The sequence below is a fragment of the Charadrius vociferus genome, unplaced genomic scaffold, assembly GCF_000708025.1.
Source record: "Charadrius vociferus isolate BGI_N301 unplaced genomic scaffold, ASM70802v2 scaffold62, whole genome shotgun sequence".
NCBI lineage: Eukaryota > Metazoa > Chordata > Aves > Charadriiformes > Charadriidae > Charadrius > Charadrius vociferus.
The window spans coordinates 1,833,784-1,858,465 of record NW_009647419.1 but is presented as its reverse complement, the minus strand read 5'-3'; the positions used below and the strand labels follow the sequence as shown (position 1 = coordinate 1,858,465).

General features: G+C 45.3%; 1 protein-coding gene across 1 annotated transcript in view; it reads right to left on the bottom strand.

Annotated features, from left to right (window-relative positions):
* The window catches only part of VIT (vitrin), a 54,939-nt gene that overhangs the window by 6,022 nt on the left and 24,235 nt on the right, over positions 1 to 24,682 (bottom strand). Inside the window, exons 6-14 of the mRNA XM_009880389.1 lie at positions 23,895 to 23,972; positions 20,946 to 21,026; positions 18,926 to 19,132; positions 18,227 to 18,277; positions 12,875 to 12,913; positions 12,714 to 12,770; positions 12,002 to 12,064; positions 7,341 to 7,388; positions 1,726 to 1,788 (exon numbers count right to left, since the gene is read on the bottom strand). Of these exons, the coding sequence (XP_009878691.1) occupies positions 1,726 to 1,788; positions 7,341 to 7,388; positions 12,002 to 12,064; positions 12,714 to 12,770; positions 12,875 to 12,913; positions 18,227 to 18,277; positions 18,926 to 19,132; positions 20,946 to 21,026; positions 23,895 to 23,972 (687 nt within the window). The remainder of the gene's footprint in view (positions 1 to 1,725; positions 1,789 to 7,340; positions 7,389 to 12,001; positions 12,065 to 12,713; positions 12,771 to 12,874; positions 12,914 to 18,226; positions 18,278 to 18,925; positions 19,133 to 20,945; positions 21,027 to 23,894; positions 23,973 to 24,682) is intronic.

Below are 24,682 nucleotides of genomic sequence, written 5' to 3'. Positions count from 1 at the left end.
GCGACCAGAAGCGGGATCAAAAATTTGGCTTAACTAGAGCGCTAATTAACATTTTCCCCCTCCAGCGTCTGGGTCATCCCCATCTCTTGATTTCCCTCCGATGATGCCTCCTACCAATCAGACTGTCCAAAATAGTGTGTTTTAATCATTAGGTAGCCCGAAGGCTACAAAGCACCGATTGTTCTTACTGGCTTATGCAACTGCCTCCCATCTCATTACCTTCAATTTTTTCTGCCATAGCTGTCTGTTTTTCTAGTTTTAATAATGCTGAATTATAGAAGCGTGACTGAGAACCGTGTTCGTTCACAGCATATCATGAGGCAAGGCCGGGAACCCACAACAAATAATACCTCAATTAACGGCCAAGTTTTCCTGAATTCCTTGTCCTTCAAAGGGAGCTACACCATGAGGTCTATATGTGGAACGTGGGGAGTTTGTTAACCAGCACGGTCTGGGCATGCAAAGATTTACATACACTTATATACAGACTTAATTTCTGGGGAGGATTCAGACAGCAGGAGTATTTAGATATTAGTGGGACTCTGCAAGAGCACAGGCTAAGGGTGCCCTGGAGGGAGCTGAGCGCTTTCTGATTTGCAGGGAGGCAAGATCTGAATTATAGCTTTTATGGTCCTAGAGGTATCAGAGGGATGAGGGTTTTGATTCTGGCATGCTTTATCTCAGTTCAACTGCTGGAAACAGCTGCGCTTGCCTGCGTCTCTGCTACACTGAGCTCCGCTTTCCCGCAATGAGATTGGGTCTGTAGCACAGATCCTTCCCCTTTTCTTCTTCTTTCCCTTATTTCTGTGTCAGTTTTAGACATCTTAGGGAAAAAGATACACTTAAGTATTAAGAGGAGCGCTTGTGAATGTACAAACATTTGGTTCAGTAGTTAATGTAAGGAGTCCTTGAAATGGCAGTTCTGCAAGAGACGGTGTTCAGCTGCTGGAGGATTGGTAACAGAGGACCCAGGTGTTGGTGGGAGGGTTAAGCCCTCTCTCCAGCGCGGCTTCCTGTGAGAAGGCGGCAGACGACCCCATCTCTCCACTCAGAGCTTGCTTTTTCTTTCTCCTTCTACTCTGGGCCCCATCTAAAGATGAGTTAATGGTCAAATCTCCCTCTAATTCTGTAGAAGGGCTGTAGAAGATTTCCTTTTCAGAGCGGGGACCCTACATCTCCATACCCGGACTGAGGTATCCTCAATGCTCCCTCTGCATCCCCTCTCTCCTTGCTGCAGCAGGCACCGGGTGTCTTTCTCAGGTGGTTTCCCTCCCTCCCACCCACTGCTGCGGGAAGGGTGCCCACGCTCAGCATAGCCACGGGAGCCTGCTCTGGTCAGCAGAGCTTGCTCATCTAACCCTGGCCGCAACACACTGGCGTGCTGTCCTCTGCCATCGACGCTCTGGGGCGAAGCTCTGCACCCCAGGAATGTGGAGCTGAATACTGCCTGGGAAGAAGCAGTGGTGAGCAGCCACCATCTCCCTGCCCAGGTAAGCTAAATCTTGGCTATTATTTCTTTCCCTGTAGAAGCAAAAACCAATTACATATATGAGAGGGGTCGGCAAAGAGTGCTTGTTGTTTCTCTGTAAGGGAAAAATGCGTTCCTTGAGTTTCTCAGAGTTTCTTGAAAACTTACCTTTTGCTATTTAATTTGAATGCATTCTAGCAATGTGTAATTAATTAAATGGTATCACTTAATTATGAAATTAATTTTGGTGTACATACTTGGATTCCCCTGGGAGGTGGAGTCCAGTGGCTTCGGATTCAGTTCTTCCTTTGAACTGAAGCCTAGAGAGAGGAAGGAAAGGCTCAGTCAGTGTGTGCTTGGTGGCTGCCCTTGCTCTGGAAGGCAACGAGGTGGCTGCAGAGTCTTCCCTGGCCTGAGGATTGACGTGGGAGGGAAACGAGGAAGGGGAGCACATCCTTGGAGCTTACCTTTTTCCACCTAGATTGCCTCCAGGATAAAACAAGAGTGGGGGCAGTTCTAGAAGTGCCACCAAAATCTCTCCAAGCACCAACTTTGACTCCCCTTTGCAAATCAGTCCCTTCCCTGCCAGGGCTTGAGAGCAGTGTGCACAAGTAGAGGGTTCCTCAGGTGCAGAGACTGATGGCCATGGGGTGGGCTGGTGGCCTCCCAGCACTTTGTCCCTGAGAGAACTGGCACTGCCACCCCGCTGGCTTGTTGTGCTTCACCCATGCTTTAGAACGAGCTGTGCAATGTCCAAAGCAGACAAGCAACAGATTTAGCGCATTGCTTTTCTATCTGGAGCGGAAGGCATGGGCAGCGACTCACCCCACTGTGTTACAGCTGGGGAAGCAATGCAAGCCACAGCTCCTCAGGTGCTCCTGGAGGACTGGGTTATTTTGGAAGCACAAAAGAAATAAGATAAATGGTGGCAGAGAGCTGCAGTCGAGTCATGGGCAAGTCTCGTGGGTCACTAGTGGATTTTAGCTGAGGCCCCAGCTGAGATATTTGGATGGTAGCAGCCTTGGGAACATGAGTTTATGTCCTTGTGAGATGCACTGACTGACAGGGCATCATTAGTCTGGCGTCAGAAGATTTGAAAATGCAAAACTTCACTCATGACTTGAATGTCTTGTGAGAGTCTCCTACAGCATAGCATCTCCGTCCTGAGCAAGGGCAAAGAGTTGTTTCTTTTCGCTACAGCATGACAAGATTAAGGGGATTTAGCTGGGATAATCCTCAAAAGAGACAGCAATGATCAGACAAGCCCCAAAATGAACGGTCACCAAGGAAGCAGTTCGTCAAAAGAACAGCAGAATGGCTTATTATTTTTGTAAACTGCACATTAATTTTTATTAAAAAAAAAAAAAAAAAAAGGAGGAGGAAGACTGCCTTAAATCTTCATCACCAAATAAGTTGAGGAAAGACTACAGACTTCAGAGAGACAGTAAAAATGTAGCTTTAGAAAGTGTGAGCTTGATATAGAAAAAAAGATGAGAAATTACTAGGTGCCACAGAGTTTGTCGCTCCACAGCAGCCAGCCACGAGCAAGCCAGGCATGGGAGCATCAGTGTATGTAAAGAGAGCAGACGGCAAAGGGACATCAGTAAAGGTCACCACTTAAATATGATGGGAGGTGTAACAGCTCTGACCGCATGCACCACCTAAGCTGGTTGCTGAAGATATTAATGACCAAGCTTTAAAAATGCAGAAAACAGCCAAGAAAATGGGGGAAAATACCAGCTCCAGCTCCCTCCATCACCACTCATTTCTATTCCAGTTACATCTAATGATCCACCCCTCAAAAGGGGCAAATACAACTACTTTGAGTCCTTTCACCTGTGTGCTGAAAGCGCATAGTTTTGGGTCAGGGGCCAAGTTTGTATTAAGTCTGAGTCTGCAGTGCCTAACGTAAAGCTGACCTGACGCCTGATTCCCTGCTGGGAGGCCACAGCACATGCTGCAGCATCCCGATGGGACAGAAAGGTTGCTTTGGCCTCTCATTTTTTAATTCAGCTGCCAGTGAAGAAAGTTTCTACTGCAGGGACTAAGCAGACCTGTGTGATTTCTCTCCGCTTTGCGCACCCCCAGGCATCTGCTGTTGCCTGTCGGTAGAGACAGGACTAACCTAGCTGGAGCACTGGGCTTGGCCTTGTACAGGAGCCCAGCTGGTTATGTATGAATGAAATAGGTAAAGGGCACAAAGATTAGCCCTGCTTTGTTTATGGCAAGAGCTAGTGATTTCTTTGTGTGTTTTGTTTGTGAATTTCCCTGGTTATAACTGGCCAGGTTAGGACAGCCCCAGGGATGGTGTTGCTTTTTGTCACTGCACCCGCGGTGCCTGCAGCCCCTGCAAGCAGCATCCCTGTGCTCCTACCCAAGCTTTGGAGCAGATACCTTCTGGACAGGGCACAGGGGCTCTCCAACCATCCTGACACTGGCTCTTGTGCCAGAAATGCCTCAACCCCACCATTAGTGGAGCCGGTCTTCTCTTGCCAGAGCAGGCTGGCCTTATGCGAAGGTGGGCTGGTGAGCCAGGCTCCAGCTGGCTCTGTCGCTCCCGGCTGGAGATCTTGTCCAGCAGGTTGCTGGCTTGTGCCTCTTGTCCTCCCCCTCCTCTGCACACCTGGGACGAGCTCCCAGGAAAGGAGCAGGGGAGAGCACTCCTGGTGGTGTGCGCTTGCCCACAGGAGGCCCATAGGGATGGGGGCACAGCAGCATGGTGGTGCTGGGGCAGCACAGCCTGCAGCTGGGCACTGGCTCCAAGCTGAGAAAAAGTGATGTTTTTGGAACAGGAGTGGTGCAAAACAGCTCTATCCAATGACATCTGCTGCAGAAAACATTTCTGACCTGTCCCAGGCCTGAAAGTCTTGCTGCCAGAGACCAAATCTGCCTTGGGCCTGGGAAGGGCACAAGGCAAATCTTGCAGAGATGCAGCTGCTGGTCCTGAGGGATAAACCCTCTGCCATGTGCGGCACTGTGGGGCATGGGTGACTGAGGAGCATTTTAACTGAAAACACTTGACAGGAGCAAAACCACCAGCTGCAGGCATGGAGAGGCACGAGTGTGACCTGAGGAGGCACCAGTGGCACAAGGTACAAGCAGCAGCGGCGGTGGAGGGAGAAGAAACAGGGTTAGAGGCAGAGAGTGAATTTTGGGCTTAGGCTGGTGTCTGTCTGTGACTACTTCTTGGATAAATGCCAAGGAGGGCAGTTTGGCAGCCAGGCAAAGTAAAGTGACAGAACAGGAGCTGCAGGAGAACATTTTGAAGGAAGTGGCCATGGGGCCAAGTGTTTCTTGCAGGCTGGGACCAGGCTGTGCACCCACATCTGGCAACCCTGCTGCTCCTCCATCAGCCACAGCCTCCCAAACCCAGGAGAGGAAATGCTTGCCAGTACGATTGGGCAACGTCCCCTCTCTGCCCTTGCTTTGCCTGTGTAGGTAAACATGTGTAAATGCTTGCAGGCACAGTCCCGTGGACGCTTTCAGGTGGTGCCAACCAGCCCCACTGCCCAAAGGCAGAGTTCTTCTCTCGCCAGGTATCCTCCCGCCTGCTTTTGCCCCGACACCAGCCCCTGAGCCTGCCTGGGGTCGGTGGGACGCAAGGAGAAGGGGGACATAGCGGAGTTAAACTGGGAAGAAAGAGAAAGGTTAATGATGGGCTGGACCACTTCCCTGATGCAGCTCACCCTCTGGCTGTCCAGGTGCCTGGGCAGAGGGTGGCTGGGAGGCAAGATAGCTTGTTTTGCTGGCAGTGCTGGCTTATGGTGGGTTTATCTGGTGCAGAAGTTATGGGTGACATGACAGAGAGAGAGACAAAGGAAGCAATGACTTGGACCCGTACATAGTCTCTCTTTGTGAGCCACACAGATGAGAATGATTGTGGTTTTTTTCTTTAAATCCTTAAATAGTCGGCAGCTTGCCCTCCTGACTGCGTATGTTCCAGTACAGGCTTTAATTACATGGGCACATAACAGTTCCTCAGTAATAGACCAAAGCCATGCTTCATCCTGCAGCCTCCACACCGCATACCTCACATGTGCCAGGTTGGTAACCCATATGTGCAGTTCTCCCCGCTTGCCTTATTTGCAGAACAGAAACTAGGTGGATTTAACACCATAGTGAAATCAGATATTAACATGTGCCATCCATTTTAGCAACTGAATTGTATAGGGAAGCTAATTCATAGTTATCTGCCTCATGCATTTATCTGCATCCAGTAAAATCTGTGTCCCTTACCCAGGCATACCTCTGACATTAGCTTTGTTGGTATGGAAAACCGAAGCGTAGGCTATGCAGCACTTTTCATTTTTATTTGCCATTGCAATTACAAGTTCTTGAAGGTTGTGGGTCAGCTGGCTGATTTGTGCTTAGTGTAACAATAAGGTCACCCACCAAATAATCCTCCCCAACTAATTGGGGAGGTGGTCAGTCTCTATGGGCCTCTCTGTACTGCCAGTCCAATTTAATGTTCTTATTGCCATGGGAATTTCAACTTGCTGCATGGGCAGTCTACTCCATGCTAATTAAAGTTCCCTTCACTGATTGTCACAGCTGTCCATGCTGATTAAACTTCCCATTCATTTAAGTAAGACAGCAGTGACTACATCCACGCCAGAAACCATTCCTTTGAAGTGACAATCTGAATTCATCAGACTTTATCACACTAGTCTACGCAGGCACTTCAGTTGCTGAGAAACTATTATTACAACATCCCTTCCCCCATGCCCAACGTCTCATTGCATTTAATGAAATCTGTCATTTTCTGCCTCAAAATACCCCTCTGCACCCCTGGCCCTAGCGCTGTAGCTTTTTCTAAATAAGCGTACTGATGGCTTAAGCTACAGAGGCTAGAAACACTGCCTTTTTCTGGCTCAGACTGCTGCTGCTGGAGAAGGGAGATCTGTTCGTGTTTGGGACGATGCAAATTTTGACTCAACAGCCACCGTTGCTGACATTGGACTTGCAAGCTAATGCATATGGACTATGCTGCTCGTCACAGCCAGTGCAAGGATTAGTCATGCCTCAGCTTTGAAGTAAGCAGATTGTTCAAGGTAATGGTCTTTACAAGGGCCACCAGCACAGCCCTCTCCAGCAGCAAAAGTGGTGATGGAAAAGACATCTTACGGGGGACTGGACCATCCAATATAAGAAAAAGAGTACCCTGCTATGAATTGGCCTGTAGTTTGTGTAGGCTGCTTTAAATGTTCCTGAGGAAAGGGATCCCTTAAATGTTGAACACATAGAATGTGCAGTTGGTAACTGCTCCTGACTAAGGGTTGCACAAGCCTTGGTTGTCTTGCTACTTGAGGCTGCTACAAATGTAGGGTTTTTTTCCCCTCACCAGTAATTACAAAAATGTTGTCATCTGCATATTGTCAATTTTTAAGGCTAAAATATCAGAAAATTCCAATGATGCTCATTAGTCTTTATGTTTGGCTTAAGCTCTCCTCCTTTTCTTATCTGAATGTCTTTCCTAAGTAGTTTGACATCAGAATAATCTGTCATCTTCTTCACTGATTGCAGCTCTAGGCTGTTATCCCAGCTGTGGCATGCCCCAAATACCTTCTTATTTACAAAAGGATTTCAGCAGCTAGAACCCCTTTCCTGTAGCGTAGTTGCCAACTCTTTCCAGAGCTCATCTGTAATGTTCCTGCATTAGACAGGAACTCGAGACCGATGCAAGCACAGAATAATTTTAACCACTAACATGTAAAGGACATACCTAATTTATAATTTTAAATACTGTAATTACTTGTTAAAATGAGATTGTTATCAGCAGTGTCATGGGCCTGATGAATAGATTTAGCTTTTTCCCACGTGTGATGGAAACCCAGTATTCCCAGACCAGTTACTAGATGCTTTAAATGTTTACCTGTGTCAAAAATGCCCAATCCAGGTTTCCACGAGTCTGTTTCCATTGCTTTCACACATGAAAGAGAAGAAAAATTATTACTGAAAATAATGGAAGTACTAGAGATTACAAACTTCTGACTCAGTTTAGAAAAGTCAATTCATACAGTGAATTATCATTAACAACTAGAAGCTAGGGAAATCGGTAAACCTGTAGAACTTTATGCACATGTTTCAAGCCATATCTAGGAGCCTTGTATCACTGCCTCCAGAGCACTAATCTTCTTTTTAAATGATTTTAAATATGTTTCTACATTGGTTTTGGTCTTATTCCTCTAAATTGCATTGATACTGAGGCAAGTATAGACTTCAGTATAGTTTTGCTTGGCTTAGATTGTTTTCCACTGAAAATCTATGAGTACCTCTCATCTACAGATTTCTCTATCCCCTCAGCCCAAACACAAAGAACTTGTCTAAATTTTGCTTGCAGCCTATCAGGCATGGAAAACTTCATCAAAATTGCTGCTTTCATAAATAAAACCTCAAAGTGTCTTTGTTTTTGGAGCCTGCTGAAGAGCTTTCCCAAAAAGCGGTGTTTTGCTCTGGGTTACAGCCAGATGAAAGCCCTTGCAGCTGACTAGGACAGGAACAGTACCAAGGAACACTGGTGAGACCCTTGACCCCTCACAGTCCATCTCCAGGTTTGTTCAGAGTGGTTTACAAAGAAATGTATCTCAGGCCCATTGAATCCATACTGCCTCCTGTGTTTGAGTTTCCCTGCTCAGACTGGCAGCTGGTGTGCTCTTGACGAGAGCCATTGGGTGAACCACAACATAGGTTTGGAAAAAGTCATGGGATTACCAGTGTCCTCCAGCCCAGTGAGAGCACTGACCTTGTCCTTAGGTTGCCATCCCAGTGAGAAGCTATCAGCTTCTTTTTGGGAGGGAAACTTGCTGCTTGAGACAGATGGCTGGTGGACAGATGTGTGGTCTCCCTTACACTAGGAGGAACTGTGTCATGTTTCATTGCTAAGGTGATTTTTCCAGACCACCTTCCCTCTTTATGCTGAGGACTGCTTAGACACCCTGCGAAGCATCTAAAAACTGAGGAAAGTGAAGGGCTGAGAAGTCAGTCATGATACACATAGAAGTTTTGCTGTGATTTTGCTTAGGAGGAGAAGTAGGGTGAAGGAAGGGCAAGCCTGGGTAACAGGGAAGGAAACAGGAGGAAAAACAGGAGGAATATTCCTAGTTTATCATCCAGCTGGGCAGGGTTGTTTGCCAGAATTTTGTATGTGCCTCAGCAGTCATGAGGAAACAGCAGCAACTGGAGCTAGGGCTGCTGGTTACAGAGCAGGAGGACCCTGTCCATAGAGAAAAGCTTGTGCTTGTTTGTTATCAGAGCAGCCAACGTGTCTCCTGAATGCTGTCACTAGGAACAACAGATTTCAGTGAAACCAGCTTGTGAACAGATAATTTCAAAGGGTGTGCTTCACCCTCCCAGGGTGGAGGAGCATCCAGTGACTGCAAAAAGAAAAGATTCATATGAAGCTACTTTTCAGCCTGATTAGTTGGAAAAAAAACAGCCAAAGAGCAAATCACGAAGAAGACCCTGCACTTCCTGAGTCTTCTGTACAAACATGCTGCAGTGCTTAAAGTGGTAGGAGCTGCATGGCATGTGAAACCAGCCAAGGCACTGCACAGAGATCGGCCCATCTTTTCTCTTCTTCATAAGGAGGGACATAAGCTGAAGGATGCAGAGCAATGGAATGTGCCTGTCCCATATGTCACAGGTTTACTTCTGCTGCCAACTCATTGCCAGGGACTATCCTCTAACCTCTCTGACTCTTTAAGCTCAAAAAAGACAGACAGATGCTTTTCAGAAAGACAGATAGATGCTGCAAAAGGAAAAGACTGCTTTTTGCCAGTAGGAGCAATGCTGAAGTTTTTCTAGGTTAACTCCTCTCAAGAACTACTTCAACTCAGATGACCGCAGGTGCTCTAGCGTGTCCAAATCCCCATGGGTAAGAGCTGTCTATTGCTTCTTCAAGAAGCCATGTCGTCACTCACACCCTTTTAAAACTTTATGTGGTGAGAAAGCCCCTATGTTTTCCTTCTTAAAGCCAAGGATTTTGGGTATCTGGCTGCAAATATGGAGAATATACAGCTTTCTGAGTGACCCGTAAATCGAGGTGAAAACTCTGTTTCTTGCATGTGGTTCTAGACACATAACAAAGAAAGCTCTCAATGAAATACATATCTGAAAGGGAAATGATTATTCTTATAAGTATCTAGGGCTGTTTTTTTTTCCCACTTGATGGTGTCCATAAAAATCAAGGGTTGATTTTCAAAATACTCCAGGACTGGTCTTTAAAAAAAAAAAAAAAAAAAAAAAGACGACTCCACCACCACAACTCTTCAGTATAATTGTCTTGAAAAAAGATTGTGGGCTAAGTGATTATGGGATTTCAAGAGAGTTAATGGGCATTGTCAAGAGCTTAGAAGAGTTGGGACCTTCTGAAGAATGTGCTGCAAGAGACTGCACAGGCAACTGATGTTGTGGGTGTTTCTCCAGCACACCCTTTTGCTAACCTGAGCCGATGCGAGGAAGTTCTTCGACAGCCTGGCAAAACCTGCAGAACTGATCACTGTTGTTTGCAGAGCAGCGTCCGCATGCTTGGTAGGATCAAGAAAAACAAGTCTCCTTTCCAAGAAGGCAAGGAGTTGTTCAGAGTTTCCCTTTGATCGTTAGAAAAATTGGCTGCTTGGAAACAACACATCTGAACTGCCAAAACCTGAGCTGAAAAAAAGATCAGGGCTCATTGGGAATATATCAAGTATGTGTTTGTGGGTTTTTCCCTTCTTGTTCTGTGATGGAGAAAACAGAATCATTCGTGATGGAAAATTTTTGCTTTGTAATCACCTTCAGGGAGACCTTAAGGTGCCTTAAGCAATTAGGTGAGGTCAAACTCTGATTTAAGATTCAAGCACTGTGTTCCCCTGCTTCTCTGGCAAAGATTCAGCTAGCCAGCACTTCCTTTGGTCCAGGTGTTAGGGCTCTTCCCATTGCCACCCTGCCAGGAAGGCAGGTCTGTCACCACAGGCTATCCTTGCCCTATATCTGGTCAATTAATTAGTGTGTTTGCCATGACTGGCATGTTTACAGGCAACATATTTGCTCTGCTGTTCTGCACAGGAAAATATTGCCCCTCTACTTCCCCTCTGGATTTTGACAAGGGCAAAGGGAGTTGGGGGAGCACAAAACCCATGAGATGATTAGAAAAAAAAAAAGAAATGGCTGTGACATCAGTATGGCCAAAAAGAGATGAGAAAGACAAACACGAATGGAAACCAGAGGGAAGTGGAGACTGAAACAAGGAGGAGAGGTATAAAAGTGAGGGAACAGAGTGAATCTTAAGAGGAGGAGGAGGAGTGTATCCATTTTAAATATGCTGCAACTAGGTCAACTACAAGTTGTCATTTTAATGGGGTGATTGCTGGCTAAGCTTTCTTGGCTGGTATTATCTAGAAAGTCCTACTGCATAATACTATCCTTTAACCTCGGCATCAATGACCGCTTTGCTCTCTCCTGTCGCAATACTCCTCCCGTGCTTCCCAGCTCTCACCAAAGCCCTCAGGGCCCCGGGGGCACCCTCAGGCTCTGCAGCCTCTCCCTCCCCAGGGGGATCGGCTGCCTGTGCTCGAGGTCAGCTCCACCTCAGCACAGCTCTGTCTCCCTGGCCCAGGCTTGGGTGCGAGGGCTGTGTGTGAGAAAGGGCTGTGGGAAGCATCCCTGGGGGCCTCCACCCGCACTGATGGGGGACGGCATGGAAGCACATACCCTTCCCTTTGCTTCTGGCATCTGTGCCTAGTCCTGTACCTTGCTATCCCGATCCTAACCTTGCCTTGCTGGTCTGGTGTCCTGCCTCAGTTGGTCAGACCTGCCTTATTGCTGGGGCTGTTGGCTGGTCCTGTGTATTACCACTGGACCCGTTCCGCTCTTCTTGTTGGGTCACTGTGGGTCTGCAGCTCTTGTTGGTGAGGTGCAGCCCTGCTTTACCTTGCTGCCACCCCGGCTCCCATCCCTCACCCCGCTCTAGCTGCTTCTGGACAAAATTAGTCTCTGAGAAACTTTGCTGTCCCGTCAAGGGAGAGTTAGTGTTTATATGTGCGTTGAGCGCTTTGGAGCCCTGGGAAGTTGTCGGTGGCCTTGCAGAATGGCTGCTGATGGGGCTGCTTGCTGGTGAAGGACGGTGAATTGCACAGCCCAGGAGGAAGGAAAGTACAGGTGATGTTTCTACCCTCAGTATTAAAGGCAGCCTCTATGGTCACAATCAGCCTGGAGGCTCCTGGGAACAACAGGAACAGAAGATTTAGCTCAATAGCAGATCTGATAGGCTGCACAGAGCTGTTTTTTCTGTCTCCTTTTGACTAACAAATAAGGAAAATCGCAAACACTGCGTTTGATGCTGATTCCCACGGCCTGAAACAACAGCTCGCCAGTAACTGAGCTGTCCTTTGCCTTTCTCATTCAGGAAGCTGCTAGTTGGCATTCAGCACATGAGGCTTGCGTTAGTCCTCCTCTGGGGCACACAAAAATGATTTCCAGTCCTGCTTGAGGGCTAATTTTGGGTTGCTAAAACTACGAAAGAGCAGAAAATCCGCTGCTAGCAATCTTGCTCACCCAGGTGGGCTGGAGAGCTGGCAGCCCTCCGGAAGGCGGCAACAGGCTCTTGGCGCTGAATACCTGTGTGATCCGACAAAGAGGAGAGAGGTTAGATGCCAGCAGGTGAGAAGAGAGAAGCACGATCGCAGGGGATGCGATGGCCCCGAACTGTCTTTCTGCATATGTTTTCAAACCAAATCAAAAAGGAAGATGGAAACTATGGATTTAAAAAAAAAAAAAAAAAGAGAGAGAATTTAAAAGCTGAAAGAGGTTGGCAAAAGCAGAATAGTTTAAATGTCAGTAAGGTGCTGCACAGTGCAGCTATTCACAGGTGCACTGGAACAGCTGGTAGTGGGTCCTGAGATGCTGGTCATGCTCAGGGCCTGGAAACTGAAAACATGCATCTGCTCTCAGGTCAGCTCTTCATCCCCTAAACTTATGCAGACACAAAGTTCCCCTCTCATTTTGCAACAGCAAATGTTATAAAAGGCCTTTATAAATGGTTTTAGAATACTATTTTGAGAACAATTCTAAGATTAGTTATTCCCGTTTCATTTTTTCTTAAAAGTTACGCTATTGTCACGCAATAACCAGTGTGATATCTGCTCACTGCATCCTGCTACAAACGTGGTTAGGAGTGAAAACTAGTGCATTACTGCATGACTGAGTAGATGTGAGTGGTGGAACTAGCTACAGGGAGGAATTAGAGAAGGGATTGTAATGCCTTTACCTGTATTGGGTCGTAAAATATTCCTTTTACTTGCAGATGTGGAAGACCCCCTGAATGCTTTGAAAATATATTGGTTAGTACGTGGAAAAGTCCGAAAACCAAACCCAAGGTTTTCTAGTATTCTAGCATTAGAAATCTGCTATTATTAATTTAAGACATACCTGTATTCTGTCCTCTTCCTTGTGCAGCCTGAACCTGTCCTAAGTAGACATCAAAAGGGAAAAGTATGATTTATACCATGTTTGGTTCAGGACTGGCTTTTTCACTAAGTCTCGTTTTATAGCTATCAGAGTTAATGGTTCATATATAGAGACTTTTCATTAATATACTTTCTCAGAAGTTAACTATATATTTTGAGCCCACTTAAAAAGGGATTGTCTTGCTCTGTCTGTCATATAGATTAGCCTAGTTAACATTCCTTTCCATTATGAGTATTACTTACACAGGTTTCTGGTCTGCATTTAAAAGGTTTGTAGTTACTGCTGTGATTTGCCTTCCCTTATAACTTTCCTTCTCTCACTCACGCTGGTTATCTATGCTTATTTCTATTTCAGTAGCATCCAATTGTGCTGGTTGTGTGAGGAAGGTTAAAAAAAGCCCCAAATGCAAAACACCCCCCCAGACCTGATACTACTCTTTCTGCAGAGAGTGAGTGCATACAAGGAAGCAGGCAGACTGTAAATAATGAGACAATGCAAAAATAATGTGGGAGAATTCATGTCTCTGAAATGTCTTCACTGCTGTCTACACAAAAGGCTTTTTTTTAAGGTGATTGGGTTATTAAATTCCCATTGTTGAACAATACGAAAGGCTTAAAACATTTGCAGATGAAAACACGTCTTTAATCATGCCTTTCATTTCATTAATTATTTTTAAGAAGCTTGTTAACAATGTTATTCTTTAACAAGCCTTTGTTCATTAGTTTTCCCAGAAAGATTAATTCCAAAGCCTGGTGAAATCAGTGGGAATGTTCTAGCTGACTCCTGTGAACACTGGACAGGGGCCCATGAGATTTTTTTTATCAATAAGATATCATAAATGAGACCATTTTGAATGGTTGTCTCAGAAAACAGGAATTGCTGCTCCCTGGGAACTCGATATTGCAAAATTAGGTGTCAGCGAATAGCTTGTGTTTGACCCAAACTTGAACCTTCATAGGCCACTGGAAGCCCTTTGATGGGATTTCTAGGAGCTGTTCTGAGAGACCTTGTAAACTCCAGATGCCAAAGAGATCCTGTTTAAGGAAATAACAGGCTCATCTGCCAAAGCTGGCAAGACTTTTAAACTCTGTAAGCTTGTAGCTCTGGCTCCAGGTGGACCAGAGCTAGCCCAGGCTGAGTTTTCCGGCTGTGGTGGGGAAAGCCTGTCTGTGCAGTAGCGTTGTATGGGGTTGTGCGGGGTACGCTTTCCACGCGGGAGATTAGTACATGCCAAAGAGAGGGAAGAAAATTAACTCTGAGCCTGAGAGCTCACCTTGTTTTGGGTTTGCCATAACTGAGCCCAAATGTGTATATAACTCCCTTTACAAGGTCAGTAGAAACAGAGTACTAGAGGGTAAGAGAGAGCTTAGCTCAGTATCAGAAGTATTTTATGCCACTTTTAAAATGAATTAACGCTACCCTCCACACCTATGTTAGCAATGTGGATTTCTCTCTATGCTCCTTTTGACTGCGCTGAGCCTTGAGGCTGTTCCCTCTTGCTGTACCTCCCAAAGGCATATTACCACCATCCCTGCAGTAAGCTCGTTTCTGCCACGCTTTCGCTGGCTGGGGCAAACATGGTGGTGGTAGAGGGTGAAAGGTTGGAATAATTTTTCCATGGTCTGCAAGGCTTGTTCTTCCTTCAACTCTGAGATGCCAGTGAGCCTGAGGTATTTGAATGTGTGCTCATTAAAGCAGAACTCTCTGCAGGCTGGAGGCTGAGGCAGGACTAGGAGATGTCTGTAACTGGGGATGGACAGTCACCAGGTGAATCCTTCCTTTCCTTTAGCAGTTTTGCCACATCAGATCCTAAGAACTGGGTCAGAAATGAGAGCAGTGGAATAGAGAAAATTTGGCTGGGAGCAAGCCCTGTAGTGAGCAGGGAGGCATGGAGGCAGTAAAGGAGAGGGACAGGAGAGAGTAATGCGATTTGGAGTGGACCTTGCAAATGATGGGAAGTGATTTGAGAAGAGAAGCAGCTACTCCATGCACAAAACATGTCTGGCCTTCTGCAACTTGGTCAGCACCTTTGATGGGCTAAGTAGTCAGAGTTAACTTTGGGGAAAGGCAGCATCCAAAAATAAATGCCAGCTGTTGTCCCTAGTGCCAGGATGGAGCCCTTACCCACTGCTTCCTGAAGGTGTGAACCCTGGTGGCCTACAGGAGAAGAGCTTTCAGTGCTTTCTCCAGCACTTACAGTACTGTTGTCTCGTAGACTTTTTTTTCCTTTTTTCTTTTTGCTACTATAGTAAGTCACAACTGGGGATGAAAGTGTACAGTGGTAGGCAGCGTGCAGCTTAAAGTCCCTGTCTGAAAAGACTTGCAGCCATGACAGGCTGAGAGAGTTGGGTCAGCATGGAGAAGAGAAGGCTCCGGGGAGACCTTCTAGTGGCCTTCCAGTACCCAAAGGGGGCCTACAGGAGAGCTGGGGAGGGACTTTTTACAAAGCCATGTAGTGATAGGACGAGGGGGAATGGCTTCAAACTGGAAAAGGGTGGATTTAGAATAGATATTGGGAAGAAATTTCTCACTTTGAGTGTGGTGAGGCACTGGAACAGGTTGTCCAGAGGAGCTGTGGAAGCTCCATCCCTGGAGGTGTTCAAAGCTAGGCTGGATGGGGCCTTGGGCAACCTGGTCGAGTGGGAGGTGTCCCTGCCCATGGCAGGGGGGTTGAAACTAGATGATCTTTGAGGTGGCTTCCAACCTAAACCATCCTATGATTCGATGATTGACCTAAGCTGGGTACAGACTGCAGGGTAGCGCCTTGCCTGAGGATGCCCAGGCACTCGCTGCCTGATGCTTGGTTGCCAGCTCAGTGCCTCAGTGTGGCACTGAGGGCAGTGACATGGCTTATGATTGCAGTGTTCACAGAAGCACTGGCTTTATTCCCAACCTTCATCTAGGGTCCAAGCAACTGTGCAAGAAAGGATTGCTTGAAGAGCTGGGATGGGAGAGGGCAAGTGAGTTTGTGGCCCTTGGGAGCATGCTTGCTTGACTGCTGTTGGAAAGAGGCAGAAGTCGTCATGGTACCAGAGCATGGCTGAACTTAATGCTGTGCCCAGAGCAGGACTGAGTTTGCATCCACTTTCAAAGCCCGCTGCCATTGCTGCTTCCCTCTCAGGATTTTCCTTTACCGCACACTGCACTGGTGAAGTGCTGCACTTGCTAGTAGGGCAGATAAGAATAAGCTGTCAAATGTCATCGTTGTCGCATCAGTGGTTTTTTCCTTTAGCAGTTTTGCCACATCAAATCTTTAAAGCAGGGGTCCTGCGATGGAGCAGAGCCTCAGATATTTTTCTTGTTTCTGTATGTTTGACAAACAGATGATAAAGGGGAAAGAACAGCAAGAGCTAGGATGGAGGAGTTTTGCCCCTGCTCTAATCTGCAAGTCCTGCTTTTCATATGCCTCTGTGAACTTTTGCCAGTACCAGTGGCTGCAAATGGAAACACCAGAGCTAACCGCAGCCACAGCTGTGTTCACTCTGACTGTGCTCTATTTCAAGGTTATTTACTTTTCAGGCGTCTTTTGCAGGCAAACTACCCATGCCCTGCGAGAGGTAGATCTGTGAGTCCCTGTGAGCCAAGACAGACAGAAGCACATTTGATTCTGTCCGGTCAAGCCAAACTCTGGTTAAGGCAAACAGCCTCATCAGAAACTCTGGCCTGAATAATAGGCGTGAGTCCTTAAGGCTCCTCAGACAGAGAAAACTGATAAAGTGCTTTGTGTATGGTCATCACTTCAGAATTGTATTTGTACTTTCTGTAGGTTTTTTTAGCCCATTCTTCTCTTTAAGAATCAAGAAGAGATCAGGATAATTCAGGAAGCTGGATACCGAGTACAGACATGCTGGACACAGCCCTAGAAAGGATGTCTGAGAAATCAGAAGTAGGTCTCCACCACCACTCCAGCTCAAAATAACCTGTCCCTAAGTCTAATCCTTTTAATCTTCTGGGAGTTAATTTATGTTTAGAATTTCAGTAAAGAAAATTGTAAAGAAATATGGATCTATACTGCAATGAAGTGACCATTGAAAGACTTGAAAAAGTGATTGCTTTTTTTTTTTTTTTCCCCTCCATTTTTTGGCTAAAGGTTTGGTCTTATTAAAGACAAATACAACCTTCCCACTGATTTCAGTGTTGCCAGAACTTTATCTTCAACAGGCATCTCTCAGACTGGGGAACCTCAAACAGGGTTTCCTAATTGCTAGTAAAGACAATAACAGCCTCTTCTGTGCTCAGGCAGGAATAGGAAATTGAGAGGACAGCAACAAGCAGGACCAGGGTTACAGGCACATTAGGTACCGAATGCCGTAGATTCCCACTGAATTGAAACCCCTTTGAATTGTGTTGATATTTCTGTAAATCCTACCATACACATACCTGCACATTTGACTTAGTAAGGTTAACCTCTCCAGCCCCTGCCCTTATTCTGGGCTCACAGCTAAATTTGACTTAATGATGTTTTCCCTCAAGACCCGAATTACCCAAAAGATGCCTGCCCTGCCATGCTCTGAATTGCTCGGCAGCAGGGATTGCTGCAGTTATATCTGTGAGAGCAAAGCTGAGCTCATGGCACTCAGAAATAGCGACAGAGCATAAAATCTAATGATGGCCCAGCTCCCTTTTCACTCAAAAGCAATCATATCCCCACGTTCAGAAACTTGCAAACAGTTGAAAATACTCTCCTTTACTTGACTGCGCAGCCGAGCAGTTATACACTGTATGGGAAAACGCCTCTAAATACTTGAATTGCAGGCTGTGGGTTGGAATGAGAACTGGCTTCTGGATTGAGATGCAGAGCTCTGAGCAGCCACCACTCTGCTGTCAATAACACGAATGGCACGCCAGGAATAACATAACGTTTACGCCAGGCTCAGAACCACAGCCTGAGGTTTTCGAAAGAGCATTGATTTAACGCGAGTTTGCATTTTAGAGCTCTCAGCCCTAAGTTTAGGTGGCTATGCAGCCCTCTGCATGGTGTATCTTACAACTAAATCAAGTCTCCCTTTGAGAGAGTAAGACAGAACGAAGCAGTAGGAAAATACAATGCAAACAACACAAGCTTTGTGTCAAGTGTTGTGAAACGCAGCATTTGTCAAGGCTGAAATGCACAGATATTCACTTAGAAAGGCTTCCCCAGAGCTGTGGGTGATCAGCATCTTTGACATTCAGGCCAAGTGTCTGTTTTTCAGTTTAAATCCAGACTTGGATTCAGTCATTGAGTTTGCTGAGGCTTGAAAGGTTATTGAATCATTGCTGCCTTAAAATACACTGTACTGCATGCCTTGTGGCATACTTCTTCACCATACTTACTTGATGCTGCAGCTACCACAGATGTGTATGCAGGGTGGACACTGCTAGAACCTAAAACCAAGAGATTTTAATTTTCAGCTGTTCAACTAAATAACCCAATGTTAATGAATAAAAATAAATGGAGAAGGAAAGATTAGGGAAAACCAGGTGTGCAAAAATCATATGAGAATTCCCTCACAGTGTTTTCCTCTTTAAAATCCACAGGCTGTTACAAAAAATATATTACAACTTTCAATTATCGGAAGTTATCACAAAATTAATTCTAAGGTGAGTTTTGACCTATTTGTTGAACTCTCAGTCCAGACACATGAATCAAAGAACTATTTGTTGACCCCTATACTTGAAAATCATTACAAGATTTGGGAATGGAGAGCTTACTCCCACATGAATCAGTTTATATGCTAGTATATTACATGTAAAGCCATAAATTTACTGCAGATGAGCTCTCATCTCAGAGAATCTACACATGATTGTGTTTATGTGAGGCACGCTAATTTTGTATGTATCTCAAAGGCACAACTCTTAAGTCTAGCTCATCTGCTGGAATTAATTTTTTTGTCCACTTCTAGTATTTCTACATTGAATTACTGAATTCAAGATCCACTAAATCATGGTATATTCATCTGTGTGCCTTGTTCCTTAAATTTTAGGAAAGCTGTAGGTCTGGAGGAAAGCAATTCAAACATCCATGCTACTGACCTATATCTCTGACCCTGTGCAGTCCAGGTCGAGTCTTGGCTGCAGCTGCAACTGTTGCGGTTCTGGTTGTTGCTGGTGTTGTGGTTGGCTTTGGCGTTGTGGTGGAAGGATCCGTTGTGGTGGTTGTTGGTGTTGGGGTTGTGGTGGCCATTTGTGTAGCTGGTGTTGGCACTGGGGATGTCTGATACTCTCTGCGGACTGCATCCCCTGTAGGAACATTGACACAACCACTGCAGCTGGATGTGTGACACGACCACTGCAGCTGGATGTGTGACACAGATGGAAGCATCATTAATAGCGCTCACTGTTTAAGGTGATCCAGACACTGATGTTCTCCTCAGGATGTCTACAAGCATCCTCATCTGTGGAGCCATTAGTGCCTTCGTTGCTGTGTGGATGTGTAGCGCACATGCCTGTGTGACACTGTATCACTCTGCTCTCCAGAGGGCGCAGACAACAACCTGTTGTAGCCTTAGTGTTTTCCCTATACTTTCTCTGCTTTGACCAGGAACACCTATCAACCTGATAGATGTCTCAGGCCTACAAAATTGTTCAACCAGCCAGTTGCAGCTTCCACTTTGCCATCATCTTTTCTCAGTGTAAGTAAGCAGTTAGAAAGTCCATACAGATGGAAATCAGCTGACATCTGGAAATCAAAGATGGCCATTCTGAGTCACAGACCAGAGTAAAATATGTGTTGCCCACCACAGCACTGAACTTCTTTGGCAGAAGGGCAACTTTCAGGTAATGCTGTTCTGGGGAGCGGGTCAGAGCCAGAGCAGGGAGCGTTAGGGCTTCAGCTGAGGGGAGCCAGGGAGAACTCCACCTGGGAGGTGCCGATTCATCTAACTGACTCATCTCACAGTTGCTACTACTTTTAAAATGTATCACCTGTTGTGAGAACGATGACAATTCTAGTTGCAAAATTTGCATCCTAAATATCCTTATACGAAATTGTTAACATGCTTACAGCTCTTTCAAGTCATCGTCTTGAAAAAGAGCCTTCACCCTTATCTTCTCCATCTACAAAATCTGCCCTAAGATATATTCCATGTTCATCTCAGCCTTGCTCCTCTCCTCCCTGCCTGTAGCCTTGGGGATGGCCTGACACACTGTCTACACTGAAAGGGAATAGTGTGCAGCCTATTCATTGCTGCATAGCACAAGCTTGTATTTTATTGCTGGATGTTCTCCTTTTGGAAAGCATCATCATGAAACTGTCTGGTGGATTAATTACCACCTAATGCTAGCCAGTGAAAAACTCAGATCTCAGGCAGTTTTAATGGGATAATGCTGAAAGAGAGCTCAGAAGAAAAACAAAACAACTCAGCTGAAAAAATCAGTATGAATGGCTCTCTTTGGGCTAAACAGTGCCGTGCTCCACGTTGCTGCGCTACAAGAAAGAAGGCAGAGGGCACAGTGAGTCTTCCTCTGTGATCTGGTGCTGCCGGAGTGGGGAGCAGGCCCATCAGCCAGATTTACACCCCAGGCTGCAAGAAGCAAGAGAGCTGGAAATAACAGTATTAGCAGAAAACCCAAGGAAGCAGCATAGTGAGAGCAGAGGAAAGATGTTGCCTTGGTGCACGTTGGCTGGGTTTCTGGTGGTGCCTTTGACACAAGAGGAGGGCTCTTGAGGGCTAGCTGTTCCCACTGCTCCTGCAGGCAGGGTGCCCATCTCCCTCACAGTATCTTCAAAGGGTTTGCAGGGCACGTGCCCTGCGTAGGAAATTGCCAAGCGCTGTAACACAGGCTTTTGAAGTGCATGGCACCTGAACTCACCCAAAGCGCAGGCAGGAATTAAACTGAGAGGTTGCCCTCTCTTCTCTGAATTGGCACGTGCCCTTCAAGCACCATTGCAGGCACTCATGTGAGGGGGTTGGTTCGGTGGGAAAGAGGCTGTAGAGAGGAGGCTGCATGGGGGGTAAAGCTGGGTGTTACCGGTGTGCTTCCTGTAAGCATCTGCAGGCAGTTTAGACTGGGAGGGGTACTGTAAAAGAGCACCAAGATCCCCAACCCATACCTTGTTCTGATGCTTTTTCCGATGCGTTAGCAGTATCTGCGCTCTTCACAGCTTTTAGGTCTTGCTCTGGCTTTTTAGGCTCTGAAGCAAAATTAAGCACATTAGGAAATACAGCTCTGGAAGAAAAAAATTTTAAATCTCCTATTTAGAGATTATCAGTCCCCAAAGGAAGGCATCCCATCACCTGGCATTAGGTAGGTCAGCCAGTCCAATCAGAGCTTTCTCACCAGGTGAGAAAAAGTGATGGCTGGGTGCCTCTAGAAAGTAGTCACCTCATATTTTTGGTGCCAAATTTAGGCATTTTTACTGCCCAAAAGCTTCTGCCAATGTCAATAGAATTTCTGAAGTGAGCAATAAATTTGGGGTTTTACCACTAACAAACCAATACTTATAAGATTAATGCCTCATGTTGTTGATTTTTCCTCTGAGTAGCAGCCTGTCCTGAGAATCAGGGTCATGGTGTGTGTAGGGTACTTGGGGAATACCAGCTAACATGCAATATTTCAGTCACTAATTCATGTTCAGATGTAGTTCTTTTTTGCCTGACGTTGTCAGATCATCACGGGGCCAAATCCTGAATTCCATGGGCTGGTTTTGAAGGAAAAGTGAGATTTTTCTGGTCCTGTTTTTTCTTCTAAGACCCGAAGTCATCAAAGTACTTGGAACATTTATTACAGTTCATTTACTGCTATACTGCAAAAGAATCTGCTTCTGCTTTTATGTCTGATTGAGTACTGGAGGATTTTGATCTTCCATATTTTTCTCTTCTCTAGCTATTTTGGCAGCATTGACCTATTTGAGAAATTACTCCGGGATTAATGGTTTCCTAAAAATGTGTATTATTTTTTAAAACAACAGCTTTTGATTGTTTTTAACCAGCTGTGAATAGTTACAATTTTGGGAAGGTTTTTCTTGCTGTGCCCAGCATTTTGGCAGCACTGTAACCACCAGCAGCATTGAAAGAAATGTCAGGCACTATGAATCTCTGGTGTCCCTGGGATGACGACCAAAATTGCACCTTTGACAGCTGATCAGGTGTGAAGCAGGATTTTTCACTAATCTGGCAGCAAGTGACTGTAATCCTCGAAGAAATGCCTTTACCTCCTACAGATAATGTGTTTAAGTATCGAAGCGTGCAATGTGGTCTCTCTAATTTGAATCAGAAGAAAAAGGTAGCTTTTTTAAAATTAAGAAATAAGTAGGGAGTCCTCTATCACAAGATGGCTCCAGCACCATATTACAGAGATTTTTGTCTTAAGAACAAGCTGTTTCTAGCAGAGTACAGCTGAGAGTGCAGGACTGAGCTGACAGGGCTAAGGAGGGCTGACAGGGCCAAGCGGGGCTCATGGAAGATGGATTTTGACCATCAGATCTCTTTGCTACCTGTGGGACAGGGCCGGGCAAAGCAAGGCAGTAGCATCCTCCAGCACTGAGTTTGATGTAACAGTTATTATTTGCTCCTTTGATCATCCTGGGTTTTCTCTGCATGCATGCACAGTCTTTGTTGCTAGGATCCTAACATTTTCATTCACACTGTTTGATTCAAGAACAAAGTGCAGGAAACCACTTTTGTCTTTGGTTTGCTGCAGGAACAATCTCCTGGTAGTTTGTGTTTCTGAGATGTGACTTGATGCTCCCCATGCCTATACTGATTCTCATGTAATGTGGGTTTTAGCACTGGTGTAAGAAATTGTTGCTTGCAGCCCGCTGAGCTCTACCCTGGCTGTGATTGTCCCTGGTCTAGTGCCAGACGTTTGGGCTGGTGAATGATGAGATGTCATATTAGCGATTGTTTCCTAGAAAAAGCCAGTATTTCTAAGGTACTGCATCCCTTTTAGAAGTGCATATTTGGGTCGGTAATTTCTGTGTACCTGGTCAAGACACATGTACAAAACTGTACCTGTTTGATTGTAAATGCAAAGGTATTGCAAACTGAAGGCTTGGCTTTGAGCGATGTGGATTCCATCTGAACAGCTACAACATTCAGATGAAAATGTGCCTGTGTGCAAGTGAAAGCTTAAAGATGAGGAAGGAGCTCTTTACTTTGCTTCCATGGACCAAACAATAATGGGCAGGAGAAAAGCAGGATTCCACATAACCTCCATGTGGCTTTGGGTGGATGCACCCACTGACAGGCATTTGAGGTCATGGAGAAGATACAGCACATTTTGTTATACCACAGCTCACAGAGGATAAGCTTAGGAAGGCTCAGGCTTAGCAAACAGCAAAAAAGCCGTGTTAGGGAAGTGTGTACTAGTATGTACTAGTATGAGATGTTCATTTTGTTTTCATTCACACCCCCAAGGAAGAGTCTGAACATTACACAGTTGTTACAGGAGGCACAAACAATTGTCATTTTAAGTGACAGAGGCACTTCACGTACACTTGCATGTCAGCTACCACCTGATGTAAGACTTGATCAAAGACCCCTGACAACAACTAAATTATTTAAACTTAGTTGAGTCTTGCACAGTAGGATGATGACTAAAATGGTTATACAGAATAGTTCTTTATCATATCATCCTTAGCTAAAGCTGGAACACATTGCCATCTGTGTCATTAGTATTGTATTATTATTTATTATTATATTCTCAACACTGAATAACCCAAAAGATAACATGGATAGCATCAGGAGAAAGTCAACATGTAAAACCTCAAATGCTTTCACATAATCAGTACAACATCAGAGTCACTAACAGATCTAAAGCAAGAGGGAAACTACTGGGGAACAGAAGTCTGTGAAACATGGTATAACCAAAAAATAGAAATTGTCTGGGATAATTTCCATATGCTCAACATAAAAAAAATATCATGAGAGATTAGGGTAAGATAGTAAGAGAGGCATTAAGTTCTGACTGCTGAATAATTATATCCTTGTATTACACCACTGAGAAGCTGCAACAGATAGTTGCGAATGGATGGAAGGGAAAGTCAGTCATAATTACTTGCCTGATTTAACAGCTGTGCTTTTTGAAGAAGAATATTCAAGAGTTGACGGATATGTCACACCTTTTCTTGGCTTGCCCTCTACAAAAAAAATCATTGGACAACATCACAAAATATTCTAAATTTTCTAGCAACAAAACACCCATCTAACAAACGTGTTCAGAATCAGGCCCTGCTTCTTTACTACCCAACTAGTTTTCTTGAAGATTTCTTTCCTCTGGTGGCAGAATCTCAAAACCATGCCACTAAAAATACCAATGCCTAAATCCACCATCATAAAAAAGTAGAAACCATGAAAACAGAGTCCTGGGAAGGATTTGAAGAGGCCAGTTAGTCCATTCCTTTGCTCTCAAATGGTGTTAAGCATAAGGGGACCGTTTTTGAAGGACATCTGCATAACCTGTGCTTAAACCCACAGCGACCCTAGGCAGCCTTTTCTGCGTAGTGCCTGACTATGCAGTTGAGTTAGAAAGCACATTTGATGTGGGATTCAGTTTGTCACGCACATGGCATTCTTCTCTGACCTCACTTTTACAACATGCCATTTCTGGCAACAGCCTTTTGCAGTAATAACAGTGAAAGAAGGCTGTGCTTGTGTGTGGGAACATATAGTACCTATATTTAGATCTAAAATGAGGGTCCTGTCTTAAAACAATGAGGTACGTTTCCCAGTTAAGCTTTAAACCACAAATCTTTTTAGTGCCACACCAGATGCCATCTGTATTGGTACATGTGACCATGCAACTCCATCTCTTGGGGTAGTTTTTGTATTTCCAAGGCATGTCTATATC